Source organism: Polistes fuscatus, unplaced genomic scaffold (genome assembly GCF_010416935.1).
Source record: "Polistes fuscatus isolate 324 unplaced genomic scaffold, CU_Pfus_HIC Scaffold6, whole genome shotgun sequence".
Taxonomy (NCBI): domain Eukaryota; kingdom Metazoa; phylum Arthropoda; class Insecta; order Hymenoptera; family Vespidae; genus Polistes; species Polistes fuscatus.
Window position 1 is genome coordinate 8,007,253 of NW_025113140.1, and position 20,852 is coordinate 8,028,104.

Genomic DNA, 20,852 nt, shown 5'->3' on the forward strand with positions numbered 1-20,852 from the left:
AAAATGTAAGCAGTAAAGTATCCTCACTTTTCATTTGGGCTTATCCCTTTTTGCCCGACGGGCATGGCAGCGCGTTTTCTTCAGGGTGCCTTTCCTTATGATCCTTCAGACAAGGTTTCGAGCAACCACTCGACGATGTTTTCGTCCGAAATCGTCATGTAGCGTGTCGTAATCCGAAGAAAAGAGAATGGAGAGAAAGAGAGATGAGAAAGAAAAAGGTAACAAGTGAAAAAGAAAATAGTGGGAGGGTGAGGAGATGCTTGAAAGAGAGAAGAAGAAGAGGTTGAGAGGAAGGAAGGAAGGAAGGAAGGAAGGAAGAAAGAAAAAAAGAAAGTAGAAAATCGACAAGAGAGCCTGCTCATATTCTTTCTAACTCTTTCTTCTATTCCATTCTATTCCTCTATCACCGTCTCTCTTTCTCTCTCTCTCTCTCACTCACTCGTTTACTCGAAGCAAAGGTGCGCACCCTATCGGTTGGTCCCCACCCCAAGCAAAACGTTCTCTAAGGGTGGGGGTGTAGCTGCTGCGCGCGAAGCCAGCGGCGGCGCGCGTACGTGTGCGCTTGTGTCCTGTCCGCGTAGGGTGGGAGAAGAGAGAGAGAGAGAGAAAGAAAGAGAGAGAGAGAGAGAGAGAGATAGAGAGAAAGAGAGAAGCACGAGCGTAAGCGAACTTTCCCTAACGCTCGATGGCGTACCAGTGCGGATCGTGATTCTGCGGGACGCGCAGTGTCGCGTGTCGGCCTCTCTGATCTTCTTCATTCTGCCGATTATACTTCGCGTGTTCTTCGTGTATCCTCTAAGAAATAGAGAGGGAAGATAGACACTCGTATTGTATACGTCGTTGTTCACGAAACCAACTAGAAAAATAACAATTGATGGAGCATTAATAAAATAAGATTAAAACACGCTGAAACGTCATTTAATCGTCGTTTAAAGAGGTACTAGTCTCGTGGACGATGATGTATATAAAGTTATAGATAAAGAGAAAGAAAGGGTGGGGGGGGAGAAAAGAGAGAGAGAGAGAGCAAGAAAACAAGAGAGTGAGATTCTTAGAAAACGCGGTTTACTTTATCGCTTCGAACCAGCCCGTTCCGTCGGTTGGGCAGCCCGCGCGGAACCTACGATCGAGAGAACGCGCCGTTCAAGGTCAACGGCTTCTCCAAAGCCCTTTTCACCGTGGTCCTTTCTACGAGCGTGCGCCAGGATACTCGAAGAACTAACTTTTGTCGTTACTTTCTTTCGGCGACTTCTTTTTTTTTTCCTCACGTCATTCTTTCTCTTTCTTTCTTTTACTCTAACTCGCTGATGCAAAGAGAAAGATAGAGACAGAGGGAGGGAGGGAGAGGGAGATAGGTAGATAGATAGATAGATAGTTAGATCGATAGATAGTTAGATAGGTAGATAGGTAGATAGATAGATAGATAGATAGATAGATAGATAGATAGATAGATAGATAGATAGATAGATAGAGAGAGAGAGAGAGAGAGAGAACATTTAAATCCTACTACGCGAGGTGACTAGCTGAAGGTGCCGTTCACGCGCTCGCCAAACCGATTAATTAATCTCAACGCTCCGTGGACCGTTAGTAATTGCCTTTTTCCAGTCTCCTCGTTTCTACCCTCATTTTTCTTATCCTTTTCTTTATAGAGTTGAGAGAAAAATAGGATGAAACTAAGCTTAGTGTAAAATATTAAATGCTCGACGAAAGCAATGTTTATTAATCAGTCAAGGGATAAATAATTGGAGATTTAGCTTACACACCGCCGTTCGTTTATTTGATAATCCTCAAGCCGATGCAATATTTTGTCAGGACTGTGCGCGAAGTTACGTCGTATAAAAAAACTAGAAAATTAACGCGCCAACCGGTGCATCATGACGCATCGCGTGTACGACAGTTATACAACCGAAACTGAATACTGTTCACGAACGATCGCAAAGGGACGTCGATATACATGGATGAAGAAGGAGTAGGAGGTGGAAGTGAAAAAATTGTCTTTCTCGTTTTTCGTATTTTGATATTACTGGCCGTGTCTATCCGTGATGTTTGTTGGAACACGACGAAAATATAAAATAAAATAAACGCACATATATATCAAATTATAAACGATTCGGTATTTTATTTTTATATCTACTTATATTGTCAAAATTCATATATTCTTTCGCTATTATTACTTTTTCGAAATTAATTGAACATACATATATCGAAAAATTGGAATTGTAAATAAAAATGAGAAGAAAAGTTACATTCGAACGATTTCAACAAACATTTATAAAGAGTAAGAGGAAAATGATAGAACCGATGGTAAGAAAAACAAAAGGATTCTTTTGAAAGTTAAGAGAAGATCGAATTGTAGGAAAGACATGTTTTTTTTTCTTCACGGTCGAAAGCATATCGAAGTCGAGATTCAGCTTCCTTGGAGTCACCTGACAGTGGTCGGACCGGATCCACGCTCGATTGCGTTCTATTATCGCGATCATTCAAAGAACATCCTCGTCCTCGTTTTCGTCCTAGTCCTTCTTCTCGTTCTAGTCGTCGTTGTCCTCGTCGTCGTCGTCATCGTCGTTAGGTGAAGAACGCCAGGAGATCGTAAAACGACCAAGCTGGGTGGACTCATTGTCAGTGGTATTTCCAATTGGCCCGTTGCGATCTCTGGGAGTGAAACCGGTTCGACGACCAGCCCTGTTCGCGTCCTCGTCCCTCCGTCCTTCCTTCTACCCCCACCACCCTTTCTTTATTCTTTCTTTTTCTTTTACTCTCTCCTCTCTCTCTCTCTCTTTCTCTCTCTGCTTATCTCTCCTTTCCTCTCTTTCATTCTTCGTCCGAGCGCAACTCTCTTTTTCTCCTCGCTCGATCGGTCTCGCCTTAGCGAGTTGCGAGTTTGCGAGTTGCTGTTCTGTTCCGTTCCTTCGGCTCGGCTACTAGTTCCAACGTCGCGAGTATTTTCAGTGCTTGCAAGACTTTCAACGATTCTCCGCGAATGATCACCACGGAAGTTACCGACCGGTTTCGCTTCTTCTTCTTCTTCTTCTTTTTATTCTCCTTCATCTTCTTTTTCTTCTTCAGAGTTTCTCTTTTCCGCGAGTTCATTGTCGAAACATTTTACAGTGAGTGAGAGAGAGAGAGAGATCCTACATTTAATCAATTTCTACGACGAACTTTTTTCGAGATGATTTTTAATCGAGTTACATTGTGTACAAGTTAAATGAGATCGATGAGATTTGTTTAGAAGATTTTCGAACGTGTTTACCTGTGAGGAAGACGAACTTAAACGTATATACCATCATTTCCGGCAGTGACCGAAACTTCAAGGTTTCCTCTTTTTTTTTGTTAACGAAACAACGAAAGGAAGGATATTAAACTTTGTCGGTCTCTTCTCGAGTGTGATAATATATATATATATATATAAATTTTTTTTTTCAAGAAAAAGTGAACCAACTTTACGGAACTTACAAATTGAAAAGAAGAAGTACGTGAGTAAACTTGCGAAATGCACCCTCCGGATCGTCGCGAGCGCGTCGTCGGAGTCGCGCGCTTTTCATTCGCGAACGCGAATCTAAACGATGAGAAGAAGTGTCGATATAATATGTCACGACGATTTTAAGATAATATTTAATCGTTAGTGTTTTTGGATAGATCCGACTAACCAACTCTTATAAATAAAGGAAAAGTGTTAAAAAGAGAGAGAGAGAGAGAGAGATAAAAAAAAGTGATTTATAGAAAAAAATATATACAATAAACTATTCACGACTTTGAGCAATGAAACGGACTGTACTGTGCGCGATAAGACCCGGATAAAACCCTCGCACACACACGGACACACGGAGCTTCTCTTCCTCTCGTGGTGGACATGTGCGTGAAATGGATTCACCACGATCTTACCGGTTATTCGTTCGAGTTGTTGGTTCGCGTGTGCATCGGAATTAAAAGTATAGATCTGCTTTAGATATAGAAGAGAGAAAAATTGTTGCAGATATTACGAAGAAAGAAAGAGAGAGTGAGATAGAGAGAGAGAGAGAGAGAGAGACCTGTCTACTAAGAGCGCGTGTGTGTATTTATGTATTCGTGTAATAACGCCTATGCTCGAACAACAACCACCAACGGTGGTAACGCGTAACGACAGTCGCGTTTATCGAATTAGGGTTAACTTTGTCATCGTCGTTGTCGTCGTCGGTGGCACCGTGCGGAGGGTGACAATAAAATTCATCGAGCATCATGGATGCGTGGAAACGCGGAAGGATTATCTACGCTTATCTCATATGGGTCGTCTTCAAGGCTACAGCAGCTGGAGGACTGTTCGGTGAGTAAGATTGTTTACTTTTTTGGCTCACCTAATCATTTTTTTACCACCTTCCGATTATTATTCTTCCCTAATCTCCTTTTTTTCCTATTCGATTCGATGAGATTCGTCGAGTTCTCGAATGACGACGGGATATTGCATAGGCTGGATAAGGATAAGCAAAAAGGAAGAGAGAATGAGTGAGATAGATTTCTTCTTTATCCCCTAAGGCAGCTCACGATGGACCCAACGCGAACAAACTTTTCCGATAATGAAGTAACTTTTGTTACGTGGCGAAGTGTTACTTGTAGCATGGTGCAACGGATATAACGTAGCTTTTCGACTCGAAACTAAGAAGAAAAAGAAAAGAGAAGGAAGAGGGAAAGATAAATAGAGAGAGAGGGAGAGAGAAAGAGAGAGAGAGAGATTCATCGGTATCGATCGTAATTAAGGTTCCAGGTCGATGCTAACGATCGCTGTTTTCGATCGTTGACGGAACCATCTCCTGATGAGGAGGGTGGTTCTTTTCACCTCAATGTCGATAGCAAAAATAACGTTTCCTCGTGAAATATCGTTCGCCTGAAGTGTAACAGGAACGGATGGGAATGGAAAAAAAGGTTGTTCGAGTGCGATAGAGAAAAAGGAAAGGCACGGTTTGCTTTTGGAGAGGCATAACACGACTGTCACTTTGATCCGAGTATATATATTTCGTTGATACGAGCGTAAGAAGAATTTAGGGAGAGAAAGAATGAAAAAAAGAAGGAAATAGAAAAAGAGCAAAAAGTAGAGAGAGAGAGAGAGAGAGAAAATAGAGAGCCGTCGATGCTTTTACCGTGAAAATCGTAGCTTCTGCTTTAATCTTCCTGACGGTGACGGTGATTATTACGAGACGCAGAAAAATATTACGTCGAAATAACGGAGAGAAAGCATTTTTAATCACGGCACTCTTGAGCGATAAATATCTGCTCGCGCGCTATGCTTCGTGATAAAAAGAAATAGATAGATAGATAGATAGATATATAAAAAGGTAGATAGATAGGGAAAGATTGGTCGTAAGGGTTCGGAGTTAGAGAGAGAGAGAAAAAAAGTTTGTAAATATGAATGTATGCAACGTTCCGGAAAAGGGTTCGACTCGAGAATAACTTTAACCTTTTCCTTTACACCGAGCGTGCAAGCTGCCCTCGTCGTAACTGTAAACAACGATGACGAGATAGCCTCTTTCTCGCTTGCACACGCGCGCGAACTCTTGCTTTTACGTTTGTGTGTGTATGTGTGTGTGTGAGAGAGAGAGAGAGAGAGAGAGCACGCTTCTTTTATCGCGAAAGCGAACAACCTTCTGTATCGGATATAATGTAGACAGCGCATAAATTATGCGGGAGACCTTATCGGCTTCGATTTAATTAGCTGTCCATTCTGTAAGAACTTATCGTACGGTACGACGTTACAAAGTTTACTTGCACCTACTCGATTTCCGTCGAAATTCTACCAAAGTGAAATTTAATTAAAATATAATAATATTAATAATAATAACAACAACAACACATTAATTTAAGAATAATAATTATCATATTCTCGTATTGGTTGACGAGTGTTTTAATAAACCAAAATATCTAACGTTAATCGTTTATATTTAATTTTGTCATTGACAAGCAAGCAACTGTCTTAGGTTATAATTATTGCATTGTGATCAAGAGATCCATCACAATTTATCAACGAGAGCGATTAAGCAAGCTTGTTTTCCTAGGGAGAGACGTAAGTGTAACGTGAAATCTCATTACCGCAAGTCGGACCACGTAGCTCAAAACCTGAATTTAATCAGACCGTTCGCAAGCATTAACTTGCACTTGTTCGTAATATTCGTAGCTCTATACAGTATTTCTGGTGGTTGCTGGAAAATGCGACTGACATTAACGAGTATATTAAATCTGTTGGTTAATAATGAATACTTAACTAACGAAACCATGAATTTGGAAAAATGTATTCAATGAAAAATATATTATTTTCCTCATTAATAGACAAAGAGACGCGGATAGACAATATAGAATTAACATGTTATACCTAATGATTATTTTATAATGTTAATTTGTTTTTATTTGTTCTCCACACGCGTTCCATATACAAATGCTATTATTAAACTGCCCGTGTATACTTTAATTTAATTAAAAATGTAACAAATGTTTCGACATTTCAATTCATGTCGTTTAATTTCTTCCGGAGTGTGAAAAGAAAAAGGATGTTATTTTAATTAAATTTTCCTTTTTGAAAGGGTCTCTTCAGAAAAATCAGGTCGTGCTTGCGAACTTTCGAACACTTGATAAAAAACTATATGAATAATGTATATTTCGTGATGAAAATATATATATACATATATAGGTATATTTTTATTTATTTATTAATATCGTTTTAACTAGTGTTACGACGTTAACAATATTAACGATCTGAACAAGTGTGAGAATATGTTATTAATGGTTTTAATTACTACAAGGGGCATCTGCTAAAGTAATGATAATAGTTCACGTTTACTTATTAGAGAGAGAGAGAGAGAGAGAGAGAAGGAGAGAGAGGGAGATCACAATCATCGAAATATATATTCGAAAGCTAAAATTTAGCCAACGAAAATCAATAACTATATATTTCTGCTTGTGCATTAATCTTTGATTGGACCGGCTCGATTTCGGTCGACTAAATCGAGTTATTAAAAGGCCGTAACTTTTTGCTGAATGTTACTAAACGAAGATAAGCTGTGAGAAATCGACAATCGAACTAGTCGACGATGATATTAACGAATAGTCTGTGAAACGATTATAGAAATTGAATACGAATTATCATACGAAATAACATATGTAACGGATAAACGTTGGACGGAAGAAAATGAGAAAAATTGTTAATTTGGTCGTCAATTGAAATTATCAATGGAAATAACGGTTGTGTACAGTTTTACGTTTGTCGCAAAAATTGTCACCATTTCTTTCCTCTCATTCATTCTCGTACACTTTTGGATTTATACCGGGAAACGAAACCGAGTTAACGTAAACACTCGAGGTTAGAGCCCTCTTTTCATTTCCATGCTTTCTTTTTGTTCTCCTTTTTCTCTTCTTTTCCTTTTTCCATTTTTTTTTTTTCTTTTTTTTCTTTAATTCTCCTCTCTTTCTCTTTCTCTCTTTAACCGCGCATCGGTGTCGGGAAGGGCTTTTCAGACCGCAAATAGAAGGCTCGATGACGAAGTATGCGTGCATTCACTGATGTGCTATAAGTACGTATGTAGTAAGTATGTATATATCTACGAATGTGCATAGGATAGGGGCTCGTGTATAATCCTATACCAAAAGCTCCAAACGAAGCTGTTGCGACACTCGCGAATTTGAAAAGACCAAGCGAAAAGAGCCGACTATCTGTCAACGTAGTTGATATCATTCCTGCAAGTTTTTGTTTGTAGTGCATTTACTTTTATATCCTTTAATACGTGATATATATGTTTACTAAAAAGAAACTTGTTTTCTCTTACAACGTTGAGAGGTTATAACTTGTATTACTTGCTGCTAAGATACACGAAAGGAAGATAGTTAAGATGATGATGATGAAGGGAAGAGGAAGGAGTGAGGTATAGTGGTCTAGCGTTAATTATTGTTGACATTTATAATACGAGAACGGATAATCAAGGTAAGATTCTTCGGCTCGCTAAACTAGGAGAAGACTGCCATGTTTCCTTGGAAATATCGGTCTCTTCGTATAATTAACGTGATCTATTCATGGCCAGGATTTTCTTAGGATAAAACGTTAATATTCCTTACATCTCTCTCTCTCTCTCTCTCTCTTTTTTTTTCGATAATTAGTATTTATTAAGAATATTTAAGTATGTATATGTATATGTATTTAATTTTAAGATCAAATTTCTATCATAAAAATATATAAACTATTAACAAAATGAAATGATAATTTAAAATGAACGTGATTTTGAAGCAATGCGGAAAGAAATTATTGGTTCGTTCTACTAATGAAATACAAAGGTCGAGAAACTTGAAGCGTTAAACTTGGGACCGACCAGTTGCGAAGATATATGTCGATACATAAAGTATACGTATACACAATACTCGTGAGAACATCGAAGTGTGTGCTGTTCTCTAGAGTTTCATGTATATTAAAAGATAGGAGTGCTCTTGTGTATCAAAGGGGAAACGTTTGAAACGCAGAAAAGGATGGTGGCGGATAATTCTAGTGTCTGTTGTTTATTTTATTTTTCATTTATTATTCACATCTTACATTACCATCATTCCGTTCTAATATTTAAATCAAAATGATACTAATATTGATAAAATACAATAAACGAATAATTTCTTCTCGATGTGTAAATCGAAGCGAATAAACAATGTTGACGTAAGACAATAAAGGAAATAATATTTCATAGGAATTTATTTTTCAAACGGTATATACGCGAATTAATGTTTGTTTAAAGTTAAACGGAAAAAAATGACGAGGACGTGGTCGATGACGAACGGAAAATTTATATTTTTAACTAACGAGTGCTTACTATATTACAACCAACTTGTAGATTTTCATAAAGCTTTCCGCTAGAATAGATCAAATTCTTTCAGCAGAAGCTTTCGAGCGTGACGATTATTAAAAGAACGGTGCACGTTGATAAGCTCGCGTGAAAAAGAAACAAAAAAATAAAGAAAGAGAGAGAGAGTGAGAGAGAGAGAGAAAGGTCGATAAAAAGTAATAAGCAATAAGTAGAGAAAAGGAGGTAGAGAAAAAAAAGAACTAAAAATGAAAAAAAAAAGGAATGGGTTCTCGGAAATTGTTTTGGTCAGTCTAGCACAAGAAGCACGAGATCAAGAACGAGATAGGTCAGAATCCTAAGCGACGTATACGGGAGAAACGTAACGTATGTTATATTTCGGTCCCAAAGGTACTGCAAAAATATGTCAGCCGGAAAATGGGACACTAACAATCGTACCGTTCTGACCTGCTTATCGTCCCTCTCAACTCGACACCTCTCATGGTGCTTATAAATCTTACCGTTACCGTTAACGCCTATCTGTGTGCTGCTCTTCTATATACATATATACGTATATCTCATTCTCTCTCTCTCGTTCTTTGATCCTTTCCATATATCTACACACGCGTATGGATATATGTACATATATACAAACACATGGACGAGCTTAACGTCGGCTTTAATGAACACTTACGAGTGAATATCGCGCTAAATGTAACGCCCTCGCGATGTGGTAGAGACGAGGGGAAGTAAATGAACCGTCCACCGCGAAGAAAGGTCGCATTCCGGAGATATAGTGGAGCGTTCTCTCTGAATTAGACCTAAGGAATGTAGGTATCCTACGAGCACGTTCACGTATAAACGCATACAAGTTGAAAATTTACACGGGATATATATAGGGAACATATGCATATATACATACGTATATCGTAGGATGTACTGCGAGTAGGTAGTAGTATTATTACTACTACTACTACTACTATTGTGCTCTTTTGCTATCTTTATCTTTCTCTCTCTAATATTCCTTTCCGTCTGAATTCAACAAATGTGTGCAAGAGGAGTTGTTTAGCTCTGTCAAGTTTCTGCCTACTTTCCATGTATATTGGAATCGCAATTAACGACTACATTTCACAGAATTATTCGTTTGATTTTTTAGTAATCCTCATTCCTTCCTTCCTTCCTTCCTTCCTTCCTTCCGTTCTTACTTCCTTCCTTTTACTCGTTTTCTGGTCAATTCCTAGTTTCTCCAATAAGCGATTCTTAATCTACGTGGACATTACTGGTAAACGTGTTATCGAAAAAGTGAAGAAAGAAGAAGAGGAGTTTGAAAATGGGGTTTAAAGAGGATCGAGGGAGAACCAGAATGGGGGATGAAGGAAGATAGGAAGCTGGTGAAATTGCAGAATTCTCTTCCAGAAGCTCCAACGGTTATCGATTAACTATCGGAGATGCCACCGCGACGAGCGCATGACATTTCGAACGAATGTTAATTGGAGAAATTCTTGGCCGAGTACTTGGTGACTCGTTATCTCGAGAAGGTGCGAGATATAATTTTGACCTCTTGTGAAAGAATTCATGACTGAGTGAATTTATTATGAAACGATGTCGTCGAGTCTTCTTTTGACGAGAGAGAAAGAGAGAGAGAGAAATTTTGAGTTCTTCCTTCTCTCTTTCTCTCTTTCTCATTCTTTTTACAAATTCCATTGGAAGAATATGAATTCTTGAAATTACAAGCTGCAGATTCATAAATGTATATTTTGACGACGGCTGGAGTTTACTTTGAAATCTTACGTGGTCTGTTTTCACAAAACTTCGGGGTACATATTTTATTTCCATGCGCGCAACAATTCATTGTCTATGCGTGTATGCGCTTGCATATATCTTACTCGTTCGTATAATTTTATTATTTTTCTTTTTTTTTTTAAATATATACTCCGTTGTATTTTTGTTCATCTTTCCATATTACATTCTTGTAGCATTTACGACTCGAGAGAAGGTTTGAGATTTTTGTATTTTCTCTCTCTCTCTCTCTTTTTCCGATATTTCGGATCACGTATTCCGTGCATGGTGAACGTTTAAATTCGGCTTAAAAATTAAAAAGCCAATAAATCGTGCTATTTTAAGCGTATTGAACAACACGAAAGTACAGAACACAATAGATGTTCGTTCTTATATAAAAACGCTTTTCTCTATTGTACTCCCAAGATTGAACCCTTCAAGAAAAAGACCCTTTTTCACTTGATATGCATTTTATTCGATTCTTAAATATTAATTTTATACCCGAGATGAAAAAGAAACAACGTTAATGCATATAAAAGTCAATTATTTTTCCTCGGTGGAAATAATTTCGGATAATTTGTCAAGTTTATTTTACAAACTTTGTTGAAAATTATATATATATATATAACTTAGTTAATAATTAGAACAATTTTAACGAACATAATTAATCCCTCAGGAGTTCGAGAAACGAAATATTATTAGTATTGCTAATCTAACGAATTCTTATTTACAATTGCGCCGATCATTGATTAAAAACCTTATATAAAGTCTTCTTAATCTTTTTTTTTCGTTGCTTTAAGTTTTAAAGTCAAACGCGATATATTACGTTGCTTTTCTTGAGATGATATTTCGTCGCTGGTTTCCTTGGAAATACGGGCAAAGTCTCAAAAAGGAAAACTTCTCGTTTGATCCTCGAAGCGTTAGCGTTTAAGGAACGCGTGAAACGTAAAGGTATTACGGAGAATATATTCGAGTAGAAGAAAAAAAGAGAAAAAATATGATAAAGAAGAGGAAGGGATCGAGGATGAAAGGATAAAATGGAAGATGACATCACGGATCGAAGAGCAAAGCCAGTTGAAAATGAAAAACACACGTGCGTTCTATAATAGAAATATCATTTTACTTTCGTATCTCATTGAGCATTTAGGATGCATTCAATTGGAGGAGGAAACCAACTTCCTTTCTATAACCAAGTGTTCGATCGAATGCAATTATCGATACTTTTCTAGACACGACGTGGTTGTATAATTTTGTCGGGAAACGACTGATTCGATTTTTAGCAATACTACTTCTATGATACGAAGAAAGCATCCTTCTCTATTTCTCTTTCTATCTCTTTCACTCTTTCACTCTTTCAAAGAAAAGCCTTTATCGTCCGAGCTGTTATCGTTTTTATTTTTATATACGTAATATCACTGAATGTAATCTACGAGATTGTGTGATAGAGATTTCAAAGATACTTTTAAGTTTCAGATCCACTACCAACATAAGCTACTAACGTAAATGCAATTACGAGAAGATTAAATATTTTTCTAGGTCACTTTGCTATAGTAGAATTTTTTGGCTGGAATCCAGATTATGGTCAGTGGTTCGTACCGTCGTTTCTCTGACCCGTGTTTTGATCACGGTCGTACTCACGGAAAATATCGAATCGAAAGAGTTCCTGCTGTCTTTTTTATTCTTCCATTTTTTTTTCTTTTCTTTTTCGTGTTTCTTTTTTTTCTCCTTTTCCTATTCCTTTTTCGAATATAAAATTAAGGTCGGAGCCTTTTGAGCAAGGAAAAATAATGATACGAGAGAAAAGAGTTTGTAAAATGATATTATTATTTTTGTCTTGTGCGCTTGGGAAGATAGTTACTTGTTTCACATGATTTATGATAAAAGGAAGTTCATAGTAAAGTGAGAACTTTGTTAGGATAAGCAGAAGTAACGTCAAAGGATTTCGACGATGCCACATAATCTGCATAAGCACGTTCGTCTATACATTTATATGTTAGATGATATTTTTAGAATAATAGAAAAAACAAAATGACAAGGGTTGCAAATTAAGGAGAAAGAAAAAGAGAGATCAATGATGATCACTTAGTTTTATGAAACTCGAGGGAAAAGAGAAGACAAAGGCGCACAGAACGGACTCGAGTTTTCTTTCCCAGCAACGTCGTCAATGATTTACGTTCGATCATAACGAAAGGGAATTAATTCAAAGATTTAAATCCTTCGGAGATGAGGTTGGGAGTTCGCTTTAGAATGGAAATATCGATTGACGAGAAGAAAAGGGTAGAATAGAGAGAGAACAGACGAGTAAGAAGAAAAGATGGTGGGAAGTAAAAAAAAAAGGGAAAAAGTAAGGATGTTTGATGCTCGTGTGAATGCACCAAGTTGCGTCTGGGAAAAGTTGGACCAGTCATTGGCATTGATGAAATTGAATTTCTCGAGAACGATTAGAGAGCTTGTCAGTTTCTTTTATGATCCTTCGAAAGAAAGGCGGTTAAATCATTCGTTTTCTTGCAAACAAAAAAAGAAAAAGAAAAAGAGAGAGAATATTTATTTCGCGATAAGGTCAAATGATATTTTACATTTATTGAAATAAGTATAGAGTTTATTCGGACTAATTGTACAACTTGTGCTTAAGATTATGCTATGTAAAAATAAATTGTAGAATAAGAATAAATTTTTTTCGTTCGGGGCACTGTTCTGTTACAAATACTATGGAATAGTATACGTAGTTTAAACTATTTCTTTAATAATTTATCATCTACAAATATTTTCTTTTGCTTATACATTTGTATTTATTCCTATCTTTACTGTTTACGTTTTGTCTTCAGGCTCTACGACGAAATAACACGGCTGTTTTTTTTAGGATTAGTCTGTCTCTAACAGTCGAACTGTGAACAAGAACGAAACAGCAGTAGGTGAATATTCTAAACAACAATTTCTAAATCGTCGTTATGCAGACACAGAAGAGAAGGATGATACACGGTACAGAGAGGAGGATTAATTGAATTCAAATGCAAATACGATTGTTTTTTTAATCTAAAAAACAAAATATTCAAAATATATAAATATTTCGTATATTTTTCGATAATTGACATTTTTTTAATTGATTGGATATTGCAATGTTTAATATTTGCTTGGTGTTCCAGGTAGAATTATTTTATATTGAATTGTGTTTATACAAAAAAGACTCAATATAGATAAAGATTATTTGAATGATCAAATAAAACATAGGAACGTGGGTTAAAATGGTATAATGGTGATTGAATCATGGCTAAACAGTATCTATCTTGACTCCGGGCTTTTGATCAAAAGAGTTACGAGCCTCGCGTTAGATAAACAGTCATTCTCTTCGATCGCTTACCGTTGATTCTCGATAGAGCGTATAGAATTAATCAAGCGATCGTGGTGCACGCGGTCTGCATTATTGTGTAAGCACGCGCGAACGAACTTCGGTAGCGAGCTTTCTGCTTTACTCGCAATACTCCGTAAAAGTCTGGATTCCAATCGCAATCTCTTTGTGATGCTATTGTGATCGTACGTCAATGGTAAAGCCTCGTCGTTTCGTTACTGATTCTCTTCGAAATAATCGAAGCTTCGTTTAGATTTATGAATCTATCAATCGTGTACTAGATTATTCTTCTTCTGAAAATAACAAAGACTTCATAGATCTTCAAACTTTTTTAAATAATTTTTTAAATGTATATATATATATGCTCAATGCGTACAATATTTAATTTAATTTAAATCATAGTTTTATAACTTTTCCATTTCAGAAATGAATTTTTCTAGTTTCCTTTTGATTACAATTGAACAAGTTTCCTTTTATTTCTCTCTCTCTCTCTCTCTCTCTTTCTCTTTCTCTTTCTCTTTCTTTGTATGCTTTATTTCATTATTTAGATATATTTAGTAGACTCACAAAGTGGAGATAAGTTGGATTATTGTGGATTGTCGACGAATGCTCGATGATTCTCTCTATTACAATTTGATAGCTACATACATTGGCTTGCTTTTCAAGCTAATGTAATATTAACGGTTAATAAAATGCAAGAGAAATCTGCAATGCGTTTTCATGTAGTTTCCGTTAACAAAACTAGGTCAACACGAGAGCAATGGCAATGGTGGTAGTTTATTAAGGCTTACCTAGAAAGCTTTATATACAATACAGTGTCCCTTATTTTATTCCTTCGGATAGCTGTCATCGTTCTAATAGGATAATACGTTTTCTCTCGAAGCTCGATTTAACGGTTTCGCGGTGAGTCGAGCGTCCCAAAATTTCTATAACTTGAAGTAACACGTTACCGAGCAGTAACAGTTTCACTTTAATGCGTAATCGTGACGCGCATTAAGTCCGTTTACTCCATTACCAAAGTTCTTCGAGCTACGTGCAAACAGTTTAATGTCTTGTCTCATTCCAACCAACCCCCTTACTCTCCCTCCTCCTTCTCCTCTCTATCTATCTATCTCTGTCTCTATCTCACTTTTGGTAAAAGTCGTGACTCAACGGGAAAGCAAGTCAAAAAGTTAAACGATCTTGATAAGGATAATGCGTGTAAGAAATGTTGATATTACGATATAGGTAAAACATATGTTCTTTTATATTCTTATTTTGTTCTTTTCCGTAAATATTACGATCATTGGTTAGTACTTATGAAAGGATTCGCTAGCATAAATAACAACAGCAAGGTGTTTGACTCTCTCTCTCTCTCTTTATCTCTTTATCTATCTCTATCTCTTTCTCATCTGCGGTCTAATCTTTCATGCAAAGTGTAGCGGTGCAATGAACACAACGGTTGTAACCACTCCGCAATCATAATGCCTGGAAATGGTCCTCTAACGCATGCGGGAATCGACGAGGATACGAGCCAGGTTCTAGATAGCTATATGCTGCTACACACAATAGGAAAACCATGCGAGTATTGACTGGAAAGGCAAAGGAGGAAAAAGGGAAATGCGAGTGCTTTCGAAAAGTGGGGAAAAAGAGGAAAAATACGAAAAAAAAAGGAAAAAAGAAATAACGACAGAAGAGGTACATACGTTGGCGGTTCTTTTGATCTGACTGGCTTTCGAAAGTTTCTGGAAACGATCGTTCTACAGCTCGCACAGACACAGAGATTACACCGACTCGCACAAGTTAATACGTAGTACGTGTGAGTAGGTGGAAGGTAAAATTCGTGAAATTTCTTTCATTACGTAAACGTTACGAGATATCCTCAAAAGTCGATCTTGGTGAGATCTTGGAAGGTTATCGCGACGGGAACGTAATTACGAGCACGGTAGGGACACATTTTTAGTTCAGTACTTTTTACCGAACTTCCCGTTCCAATCCCGCAATTTCTTATCGAAGAAAAATCACCGTTGGGAGGTGAGTTCTTCGATCAGGGGTATTTCAGCCGTTAATTAGCGTTAAGCTTTTCGCGCGTCAGTGGTCCCCTCATTATCGATAACCTGTCGTGAACGCGCTATTAGTTACGCATTATCGAGTAATTCTCACTTAGGGCTAATCTTCTTGATAGATCAACCACTTTAATGATATCTCGTAAAGTAATCTTTAGATATAATGATTTACATAGACATATACCTTTATACATATATATTAGATATTATTTTGTCTTTATATTGCTCCTATGGAAAGATTCCAAATTGGTCATGGAAAATCTGTTCGATAAATCATTGGAAGGTGATTTAATGTATGCATATGTACATTTGTACGTACGCGTTAAGCGAGTCAAACTGATCAGCACGGAATTTTACGATCTCGATCAGGCGTGGTTCAGTTAATGCGAAATAATTGAAATCGTGATTTGTTTAGTTCAATGGAACCTCATGGTAGATACAACAGAGTGAGAGAGAGAGAAATAGATGAAGAGAGAAAGAGAGAGAATGGAACTCCGGAGTGCTAGTGAAACATTCTAAACGGATTTAATTATTCTGGTTGACTTGAGGAATTTTAATCACAGAGTCGTTTGTACATCCCACGAACGAGGATTCGCTTTTTAATAAATCAGGTAATCAGATATTATACGTTCATGCTCATAAAACCATTTCAATGATACTAGAATAGAATTGTGATAGGAAAGAGAAACCAACTTTGAAACGACCTGATTTGCATAATAACGTTATGCGTGCTATTATATTTCGATCGTATTCAATAAAATGATCGTTGTCATTCTTTTATCGATGCCAAGATAAGGTCATAATTTTGGATCATTGATTGAGAACGATTTTGGTCAAATCAAATGGAAATGCATAATGTTTGAGAATATAATGTTTCTTTTTATCGTTTTAAAGAATATTAATAAAATTGTCATCGTTTTATCTTTGATTAGAATTTGTTTTTCTTTTTTCTTGATTGTTTTTAAATTACGAAGAACTTTGAATTATCGAATGTAAAACATTTATTTATTGAATAAAAGAAAAGAAGCACAAATATTTCCTTTCGTTCTACCCTATATTTTGCTTATGTAAATTATATCGCTAAAAAAAATACTAGATATGACCGAAAGGTAGTAGGAACGTTGGAAGACGTCGAAGAAGATAAATGTGAGCACATTGTGAGAATAAAGAAGAAAAAAAAAGGAGGTAGAGAAAGAAAGAGAAAGAGAGAGAGAGAGAAAGATAGTAGTTCGTATCTTTCGCCCCAGGTTATGAAATATGAAGCATAGACCGTTAGCAGAATCTCGTTCGGTTGTGTTTAATTCGCGTTTCACCTTTTATTACGTTTCGGGATAGAAACGCTGGGAAAATAGCGGCACAGTCTCGTCTTATTAATTCCATTGGCTTTTACGAATTTTCATTGGTTCCTTTTCCCTTAAGTTTTAGCAGCTTCCAACGGTCCAAAAGGAATCCGATTACATTATTACTTCAACTACTTCTAGATCTCCTTCAACCGGTAACAACTTACTTCGTACTCTGAACTTTTCCCTTACTACGAAACAAACTTCGTGAAAAGATAAACGAGTGAATAGGCATCCACCCACAGTTGCGCTGTTTACCATTGTCCCTCTTTTTCTTTTCACCCTATTTCCTTACTTTATCTATCTTCATTTTTCTCTCTCTCTCTCTCTCTGTCTCTTTTTATCGTCTTATCTTTTATTTCCCGTCTCTTATTATTTATAATTGTTCGTTTATTCTAACATAAAAAATAGCAGCAATATGTGGAATTATTATTAAATCGAATTTATATGTGAAATTTCTTTCTGTTGAAATTTTTTTTTCATTAATTTCCATCGTATTATTTTCATCTATTTTATTTTATTTAATATGTTATTAAAATATTAATAACAATACGTGTTTATCGTTCTAATATTATTTCTTGTGTTTGTATGTTTGTGTGTGTGTGTGTGTTTGCATGCATGTGATGAAATCATTATTATTAAACAGTATAATATTGATAATAATAGAGGAAAATAAAAACTTTTTCGTCACGCATAAATCGTTGTACGATTGGTGCACGATGGATCCATTAACTAGAGCACGCGACGTAACGTGACTGCAGACAAGGAATTCTTCGCTCGCGATATATCGTTCAAACTCGCGCGATATCTTTCACGCTTATCGCATTTCTTAGCACCAATACGACTAACCTCTTAAGGGTACTGCCTCGTACGCCGCCAATGGTAACGAGGAAGATATTCGTGTATTGACGAAAAAAAAGAAAACAAATTTGTTTACTTTATTTTTTATAATCACGCAAAATTTTTTCATCATTTTTAATAACGCTTCAAAGAAATAGAGACAATTCTTCTCCAAATATTCTAACGTAAGTAACAAATAAGTATCGTCAAAATAAAATTGTTTATAACAAATCGTTAATTAAGTAATTATTTGAAATACTTCAAATAATTATCATTTGAAGTAATACATTTTCTTAAAAGTAAAGAAAGAAATATCATAAAAAATAGTTTTTGTTTGAAGTTATTACGATTGTTAGTTTCTGAGAAATTGGCAAATCAATAAAACTTATTGACTTTGACCCACTGACCTAGATAATTTCTTCGAACGAAAAAAGTTAACGCATTGACCGATATAATAACCTTGATAAACCATCAATGACACACTTACCTATATAAATTTTCTAAATTTATTGTATCGCTTCTACTATTACTACGAACACCTGTACCGACAAAAATATGAATGGCAATTTTTATAATGCTATATATCCGGAACGTAAAATCGTAGATACTCGAATCGAAAACCATTTTAAAGGGAAACAAATTATATTTTTACTTACACTCTCAAAAACTATCGATATAATCAAATCAATTAATCAATAATTCGTATACACAAGAGTTTCCTCCTTAATATTGTAAGATCGTAAAGAATAAGAACCAGCCGCGATGAAAAATTACAAATTGAAAAATCTCGGAATAATTGAAAAGAAAGATAAAATGTATATCAAAATTATCTCTATTTCTTTTCTAATCGACATTTGACGAATACTCGTCGTCCTCGGTGAAAATCTATTCTAGGTATCGCATTTTTGAGTTTTACGGTTCGGTTTAAGTTTCAAGTCTGGCGATTTCCAATCGTTCAACGCGTTCTTGCTAAACTTTCGATAAATGTGAAGGGGTATGAGAGAAAAATAAAAAGAGTATAAAAAGAGAGAGAGAGAGAAAGAAATTTGAACGAATAGGGTTGGTGTCTATGCTAGAACGAAAGATTTAGAGGGATGTGAAAAAGAGAAAAGAGAAAGAAGACAAAAGGAAATAGAGAAAGAGAATAGGAGGAGATTGCAACGAGGTATTGCGATTGCAATTGCCGCGGCCACCGTTCGCGTTCAATAAAAGGTGGGAAAAAGCCGTTTTGACAGACGCGTTTGCCGAGTCTCCTCTTGCGATTTTACTCAGCGTAGCTCAGCGGCCTAGCGCATATGACTGTAATCCTCGAGAACGGCACAAAGCTACCGTTTGGCAGTAGACCCAAACTGACTACTGACGGCTACCCTGCTGTTGCTGCTGTTGCTGGTGCTACTAGTGCTAGTGCTACTGCTGGTGTTGGTGCTGGTGCTGGTGCTGGTGCTGGTGGTGCATTTCCTACGTCGACGGTTCAGCTCTACGAACGACGACGAATCTCTTTTTAATCAAACGCCCATGTACCACCATCCCCCATCCGGATATGCACTCGCGACAAAAGCTCCGAATCGCCAGCTATCCGGCCGAGCACTCGTGGAAGGAAATAAACTCGAATCCGACGACCTCTTTCCTTGTTACTGCTACTATTACTGAATAGTCTCTGTCTCTGTTCATAGATATATATATATGGTATACGTATATATTTCTAGTGCATTCAAAAGAAAAGTCAAATTGCTATTGAAGTGAAATATCCGATAGGAGAACTCTAAAAGATAATTTCAATTCTTTTTTAATTGCAAATTTATTTCTTTCATTCATTTCTTTTTTATCGCATTATATCGGCACAAAGTTTGGAATAACTTGTCGATTTCTGTTAAAATTGAATATCCTGATAAATGTTTAAATGTTTTGAGAGATTTTTGTAATTTTTTTCATGTCGTTAATGTTCTTTTATAAATTATCTACAGAATGAATTTATTTTCTGGAATATCTTAGGCAACTTCAACAAGAAGCATTGGAGAATTATTCAACTAGACACATTCGAAAAACTAATTGCTAGGATGCGCGAGATAAATTAGACTGTCATTAAAGATAAGGGTAGGGTTTTTTTTTATGGAAGAGCAATTCGATGAAAAAATACTTAATTCATTGATGAAAGAAAATAATACAAAATACAAAACGTATTACTGATAAGTTTTTCGGCAAATAAATCTATCTCGGTTAGGCTAAATTTTTTCTTATAAATATTCTATTTCTCCGAATCTACTACGTAACGATTGAAAACTTTTGGTTGGTATTGTATGCATTACATTTAAATTCGAATACGTTAGAGAATAGATCGGGAATTTTACAAATTTACTCTTAACGGGGTTGTCGATGCTGCCTACGTGAATCTCGTATACCTATATCGTGAAAAGAAAAAAAAAAAAGAAAATAGAGAGTTAAGAAGAAGAACGACGAGGAAGAATTGCGAATCGAGAGGAAGAACTTTCCGAGTTTATCGATTTCCATATAAAAAGGCTCCCATTAAGTCGAAGAATCGCCTGTTGAGGCTCCATTAGGCACGATCCGAAGAACGGAGTTATAAATTAAAGGTCCGCCTACTCCTGGCTTCCTGTCATGAATTTCTAATCCCGATAAAAAGTACGGTTTCATTTCGGTTACACCGATGTAACAATTTAATTGGCAAAAAGAAGTGGGTTGCGTCGACGTCAACGGTTGACGGTTTCCC

The 20,852-nt window shown here is 36.4% G+C and overlaps 1 protein-coding gene across 5 annotated transcripts in view; it reads left to right on the forward strand.

The window, feature by feature from the left end:
* Nucleotides 1–690: 690 nt before the first annotated feature.
* LOC122523146 (tyrosine-protein phosphatase 99A) overlaps nucleotides 691–20,852 on the forward strand; it is a 323,865-nt gene continuing 303,703 nt past the window's right edge. For 3 of the 5 annotated variants that reach the window (XM_043644766.1, XM_043644762.1, XM_043644765.1), the window contains exons 1-2: nucleotides 691–937; nucleotides 3,064–4,297. In XM_043644766.1, coding sequence (XP_043500701.1) covers nucleotides 4,213–4,297 — 85 coding nt within the window. In that variant the 5' untranslated portion in view covers nucleotides 691–937; nucleotides 3,064–4,212. The remainder of the gene's footprint in view (nucleotides 938–3,063; nucleotides 4,298–20,852) is intronic. The other 2 variants (XM_043644763.1, XM_043644764.1) reach the window with 2 other exon arrangements.